Below are 7,371 nucleotides of genomic sequence, written 5' to 3' on the forward strand. Positions count from 1 at the left end.
TTAATTATACATATATATATATATATAATTATTTCTTTTACAATTGAGAAATCACCAGGGTTAATGACATAGGGTTCAGAACTTGGCGGATAATGCGCCCACCCTCTACCCATCTCACTTAAATACCAATCTTTGTCTGCGGTAAAATTTGAACCAGTGACGTGCATCTAACAAACACACCACGTGTTAATTTCTTACCATTAGACAAAATCCCTTTGTGTGTGTGTGTGTTGGAGGGGCCGCGGGGGGTGGGGGGGGAACCCTCCTGTAAATACACATTTGATGTCTCTTCTTTTGTCATTTATTTCATAGTATACACATAAATGAGTACCAAATCACAAAATGCTGACTCAAAAAAGATCCAAAATATGATCCAAGGCTTGAAGAATGATCATGTTGAGAATATAATTAAATAATAAAAGTATGCTCTCACTAGTAGCTTAAGTTTTTAGATGAGATGGCTACACACTTCAACATGGTATCAGAATAGGCAAAGGTCCTGTGATCGAATCTAACTGCCACCCAAAATTAAAGAATTTTCACGTGCTTGGCCATGAAAAAGAATCAGGCCCGCATGTGAGGGTGTGTGTTGAGAATATAATTAAATCTTAAGCTTTTAAATAAGATTGTCACACACTTCAACAAATCATAAAGATAAAAATGAGGCTTTGGGTGAATTGCACCTAAAAGTGATTGTAAAGACATAATCAACTTAAGTTCAAAGTTGACTACGAAAAGAATCAGAAATTATGATCCAGGACACAAATTACAGCTTGGGTGAAATTAAACCAAAATGAAGAAGACAATAGCACTACTAAAATGATATCAACATTAGTTTTGACATTCATAAAAGAAAACATCCAATACCTGATTGAAGGGCAACCCTCTATCTCCCTCAGCATCAACCATATCGTAAATTTGATGCTCAATAGGAAGCTCTGAAAGCAGGTCTGAAATATTACCTCCCTTGCCCTTTTTCATCATTGTTTCAAAATGTTTTGGTGAAAAACCCTTCAACAGATGTAGACACTTAACCTCCTGCAATGAGGGCATATGACAAGCAATTAATTAGCCAGTCAAAGTCCTACTTCCTATAAAATATGTAAGAGCTCAAGACTGTCTCTACACTTTTGTTATGGCACATGTGTTTTTTTTTAAATCGATCATACAGGAAAAAAAGTAGTATTCTGAAATTGTTAGTTAGAAAGAAGATGAAGACAAGAAATGGTGAAGCTAAGAATTATTCTTTTACAAAATAGTTGTGGATGACAGCTGTGGGATAAGGTGAAGCTAAAAAACTTGCACTGGAATCAATTCAATAGGTAGTAAACTAGCTATCATTCAAGTTATAGGTGTAAGCCTCTCCGCCAACATCCCCCTCTCCCTCTCCCTCTCCCAAAGTAAGGAAAAAATAAAGAAAAGTATCAGCTCAACCCAGTGAATCTTTACGCTACTCTTCGGACACTAATTTCAAAGAAATCCATACAATGTGTTTGAGAATTTACAGGAAAAAAATTTAAAGAGTAACTTGGCAGAAGACAATAGCTGCTTCCAATCTCCAGATACAATTCTTATATCTTATTAAGATCCAATAACCACATGAATCAAAGTATAAAACTAAAAAGAATCCAAGAACCACCAAAAAAATAAATACTTCCCTTCCACTAAAGTCCAAGCTTGAGTTTAGGCAAGATTGACCTCTATTTAGGAAGAAATTTGTCATAATCTCTTTAGTTTTATGGAATTGCAAACCTTGTGTACGTATGTATTTCAGTCTCAGTTTCCAATGCAGTAAATCACAATTCAAAATTTTGGGCCAATAACAACTTTCAGAAAAGGACAATATGTCATTTAGTTGCATTAACTAGGTTGAATCAGCAAATAGTCTTTGGTAAGAAAAAGAATTACTTCCTCCAACAAGTATACAATTCATCAAAGTATTACGTAAATATTTAAGTGTCTCTCACTTTATCTATTATCAAAACTGCTTTAAGTTGAAAGTCAAGAATATACTTCCCTAAAGTACAAGTTAGACTAAACAGCTGCAAAAAATCTAGTCAAAAACTTTCTTTACTGTAAGAGACGAAGTTGATTGAAACACCTATCAAACAAAAAGGAAATCTAGCATAAATAATCAACAAAAATTAAACTGATTTCTGCTAGATTAGATTTGTTCAGAAAGCTGATGAATTTGACCAATTTTCAGTGGATTCCCAACAAAGATGTTCAATCCATGATTCCAATAGGAGAAAATGTTAGAAAAGAATTATAATAACCCTTGGATTTAAGTCCATAAAGGAAAAGGAGAAACAGTAGAAGAAATGGGAGTATATGCAGTAAAGCCATGGGCACTTTCAAGGTGTCTTAGATACTTGTATGGGAAGTCTAAAATGTAACAGATGAAACCCTGAGCAGTTGGTACTTATAAGCCAGTACTTTTCACTGACCTTCCCATCCATAATGACCTCATCCTCCTTCACCAAGTGAGCCTCCTTCAGCTTCTTGAGAATCTGGGAGTAAAAATTTTGGATTTAATATGATGCATGAGGTGGGTTTATGAGTTGCAACATACTGAGGATACAAAATAATAAAAAGGAAGAACATACATATCTCCATCTCCTATGCCCACGAGTCCCTTGATAGCCAAGTTCTGGCTTGATATCAGCCATAGCAAGGACCTTCATAAATTAAAATAAATAAAAGAATCAGCAATAGAGTACATTCAAAAGCCAGATAGATGGAGCATTCAACATCAAAACCAACCTTTCCCTCAGAATTTTCAAGCTTATCACAGACGGCTTCTAGTTCTGGTAGAAAATCTTTTACGCACAGATCTACATCAAGAGCTTCCTCAGCAACACCAACACTATTTTCATCTTCACCATCAGTGATCTCACTATCCTCCAAGGAATTAACCCCCTTGGTTATCTCAAGCCTTTGTTGACTACCCAAATTCTTTGCATAGCGGGATAAATAGAGCATATTGGTAGAAACTGGACCCGTGTCTCTAATCCTAAGGATTGTTGGCTGTCTGACAATCAATCCTCGTTTTTCAAGCTTCCTCACTATGTAGAACATGTCGTTGCCTTTGATCTTAAAGTCTTTGCCAAGCTCATTTTGTGCTACTCCTTTTCCTCTGAAACTCAGTCAAAGTTAAGAGACCTTGGTAAGCAATTAAACTACTTCAATTACTACTTAACCTAAAAAAATTTCCCCATAGCATACAACCAAGGCCCAAGGGTATGGCCTAAATATGAATAAGGGAAAGAATCTTGGGACCAAGGTTTAAATCCTGGCAAACAAATACCACTAGATGATTTTTTCCCCATCTATCTAAGCCTTGTAGAAGAGTTACCTGCTACTAGTGGGAGGTAGCAAGTATCCAGTATAGCCCATGTGCACAAAAGTTGATCGGACAACATTTGGGAAGAACTCCGTGGAATTAGTTATGTGCACAAAAGTTTATGAACATCAAGGTTTAGATGGATGGGAAGAAATAGTTTTTTTCCACCCCTACCAGGAGGAACAATAGCGTTCTCACTTACCCTACACGTGACTCAAACCCTCAACCTACCGGTTGACAGTGGAGGTGATCAAGTACTTGAAAAATCACCTAGGTGTTGTTTATAACCACAGATTTCAAAAGATGCATATTTTTCTCAAACTTTCCCTTTTTACCCTTGATGAGAAATTTTTATAACCACATAAACGCTACAACATGTTTAAGACTACAGGTTACAAAAGTCTTTTTTTTTTCTCTGTTAAACTTCCAATTTTACCATTCATGCAAAAGCTTGTATAGCCACACTAATATTATGGCATGTTTAAGACCAGAAAAAAAATAACATTAGTTTCTTATTACTTAATAAAAAAATAACATTGGTTTCTTATTACTCAGTCCCAAAAAGGTTGACATCTTTCTAAATTTGAAAACAATTTCATTTTAACTTCTCACTTTAGCATTAAGGAGAAGCTTTATGTTACAAAAGTTTTACAGCCCCCAAATATAATGGCACATTTATGACAACGAAATTTACAAGTCCTACTCCCATAATCCCAGAATACTTGTCACGTCTCGCTTCTGAAGAGTCAATTTTATTGATGTTCAAAACTAAATTGCAGTAGAATGATTCAATATTTCAAATTAAAATTTAGATATTCCAAAACAATGCGCTAAAGTACTACAATTTGCAATTCTTCTGATATAAATATGTTGAAAAATATACATTAAATGTTCCATCAAAGTTTTATGTCGTTTCACACCCCAGAAACTAAACATGACAAGTATTTTGGGACATGGGGAGTAATTTTCTTCATAGTACCAAACTCGAAAAAACAAGATAGTTTAGGTGTTTTTTTAACAATCAACTCTAAATTACAATTCATATATGCTCAAACTACATGGACTTAAGCAAGCATCTAGACAATGGAATGCCAAGTTGTGTGAAGCACTGATCAAACTTCGAGTTCAGACAAAGTGAGTATGACCACGCAATGTTTATCAGAAAGACACCAGAAGGGACGACATTATACTCATCTATTTAGATGACATGCTGATCACACGAGACAGTCAAAAAATAATAGAAGAAACCAAAGGAAAACTGAAACAAGCATTTAAAATGAAAGATCTGGGTGAGCTGAGATATTTTCTAGGAATTGAATTTGCAAGGTTTGAACACGTAATATTGATGCATCAGAGGTAGATTCTCTGAAACTCATCTCAGAAGCTGAACTCAGTGGTGCTAAGCCAGCAATAACACTACTAATGCCAAGCTAACAACCAGACAATATGATGACTCCATCAGAACTAAGGGTTCAACTAGTGAAATGAATGATCCTCTGACTGACAAATCAGGATACCAAGGATTTGATTGGGAAATTACTTCACTTCACCATGACTAGGCCTGATATTGCATTTGGAGTACAGACTCTAAGTCAGTTTCTACAACAACCAAAAAAATCTCCCCTGGAAGCAACCTTAAGGAACCAAAGGTATGTGAAGAATCAACCTGGACAAGGCATGTCTAGGAAATCCAACTCTACAATCCCAGGCTTTTGTGATCCAGACGGGGCATCCTATCCTCATTCAAGAAAGTCAGTAATAAGCTACTTAGTGAAGTTGGGAGACTCCTTGATAACCTGGAAATCTAATAATCAGTCAACAGTATCAAAAAGCTCAGAAGAATCAGAATACAGAAGCATGGCTTCCACGTGGCTGAACTTATATCATTCTTAGGACTTCTGAAGGATTGTGGAGCTGAAGTAAAGGAACCTGTGAGCGTAAATACTGATAGTAAAGCAACAATGCAAATTGCAGCTAACCATGTCTATCATGAAAGAACTAAACACCTTGAGATTGATTGTCAGTTTACAAGGGAAAAATAAACCAAGGATTGGTGTCAACTAGCTACATTCCTACAAAAAATCAACGTACACACATCCTAATTAAAGGACTCAACAAGGTTCAACATCACTACTTGAGTTCCAAGCTAAGAGTTTCTGATATTTCCTCACTACCTCAATCAATATTGAGAAGGATGATCAAGTAGTAACAATGTAGACTAAGTGGAAGAACTGTCTAATTCTATCTCTCAGATTGTTAGTATTAGTTATTAACCATAATTAAGATAGTTAGTTAGTTATAACTGATCACTCGATTAGTTAGTCCATATAAAAGGACTGATTTGTATTTATTGAGAGGCAAAAACTTCTAATAAGATTTTACTCTTCTTCTTCCTTCTCACCTCTGTTTCATCTCTTAATAACTAGCTGAAATAACTGCATGCAGGTGATCTATGTAGAGAAACTCAGATTATAAGCATAAAAGGTATAAAACTCGAAATCCAGCATAGCTTTTATCAATTAACTCTAATAACAACTCATAAATTAAATTAGAAAGAAAAAACAAACACAAACCTAACAGTAGCAAGGTAACGAAGAACACGCCGTTCACGGTCAGAAAGTTTAGCATCGGAGGCATCAATATCATAAACTCCAATAAAAGCATCACACATATGCTCCGGCGCGATGATTTTCAAATCCAATCGCTCACTTTGCTCGAACGAACGAATACAACTATCATTCGGAGTATAAACAACGCCATTGGAATCGAATTTAAGGCCAGGAATGTCAATGAGGTTAAACCAAAGAACTTTTTTGACGTTTGGGCAAAGTTTAAGTCCTTGACTGGAAATTGAAGGTTGTAGCTTCGGCCATAGCTTGGAGAGATGAAGACCGGAATCGCCATTGGAGCAAATTTCTTCAAGCGCTGAGTTAACGAGAGTATCCATTAGAGAGAGGAAAATTCATTAGTGGGAAGTTAAATTGAAAAAGGTTAAATAAAAAGAAAATCGACTTATTTTAGGGATTATATATTTTTTAAAAAGAAATTATTATTCATCGAGGGTCTGTATGCACTTCCAATTTACCTCGTTTTTCAAAAATTAATTTGATTTAATTTTTAAGTTTAAATTAGATTACATTTAAAAACCTATTAAAAATTATACTTTTTTTTTATATCTATTGGATAAATTTTTTGCATACCTAGAATATAGATAGGCAATTTAGGAATGAACATATTTCCAGAGACTGAAAGGACCATAAATAGTTTATCACAAATTTAAATGTATCCCATAATATATTTTGTTAATAAAAAGAATCGTTTGTTTCTGTTATATTTTTTAGGAAAACGGCTCAAATATGGCATCGAACTTTTAAAAAGGGCTTATTTATGTCATCGATTAAAAGTTCGGCTCATTTATATCATTACCGTTAAAAAAAGTTTCATTCATGCCATTATTTTTAAACAATTGTTTTTGCAAAACCATTTTTGACACGTAGTCAATTATAATTTGATCACGTCATCAATTTTTTCAATAAAGTTTCAATGGCTTTCTTTATATTAGTTTTGATATAATAATATTATGTTTTTAGTATAAGTTTTTGTCATCTGATTTATCAACCATATGTTTGTAAATAATAAGTTTCCGCATGACGCTCTAATTCCCTTCATAACCTCACCAAGTGGTATCAGAGCACATGATTCAACGTTCCTATACCTATTTGATTTCAGATTAGTTTTAGTTGGTAAAATGTAGTTATCCTCCTTAGTCCTTATGCCTATTTGTGATTTAATGTTAGAGTCTGGTTAGTTTTGTTTGAAATCTAGTGATGATTAATCAGTCATGGTCACTGCTAATTGTTCGTTGCTTTGTCCAACTTAATTAATTTATTTTACTATAGTTTAAGGGTTGTTATTTTATATTGTGTTGTAATTGGCTCAAAGACCCATCTATTTTTGGTATTATTTTGCTAGTTTTTAGACAGGTAAAAAGTGTATCAAAAGCCCAAAAGAGAGAAAATTTTTATATT

General features: G+C 34.5%; 1 protein-coding gene across 1 annotated transcript in view; it reads right to left on the reverse strand.

Annotated features, from left to right (window-relative positions):
* LOC107031346 overlaps positions 1–6,342 on the reverse strand; it is a 21,825-nt gene extending 15,483 nt beyond the window's left edge. Inside the window, exons 1-5 of the mRNA XM_015232671.2 lie at positions 5,917–6,342; positions 2,764–3,136; positions 2,607–2,678; positions 2,448–2,510; positions 868–1,038 (exon numbers count right to left, since the gene is read on the reverse strand). Coding sequence (XP_015088157.1) covers positions 868–1,038; positions 2,448–2,510; positions 2,607–2,678; positions 2,764–3,136; positions 5,917–6,290 — 1,053 coding nt within the window. The 5' untranslated portion in view covers positions 6,291–6,342. The remainder of the gene's footprint in view (positions 1–867; positions 1,039–2,447; positions 2,511–2,606; positions 2,679–2,763; positions 3,137–5,916) is intronic.
* Positions 6,343–7,371: the final 1,029 nt, after the last annotated feature.

Source organism: Solanum pennellii, chromosome 9 (genome assembly GCF_001406875.1).
Source record: "Solanum pennellii chromosome 9, SPENNV200".
Lineage (NCBI taxonomy): Eukaryota > Viridiplantae > Streptophyta > Magnoliopsida > Solanales > Solanaceae > Solanum > Solanum pennellii.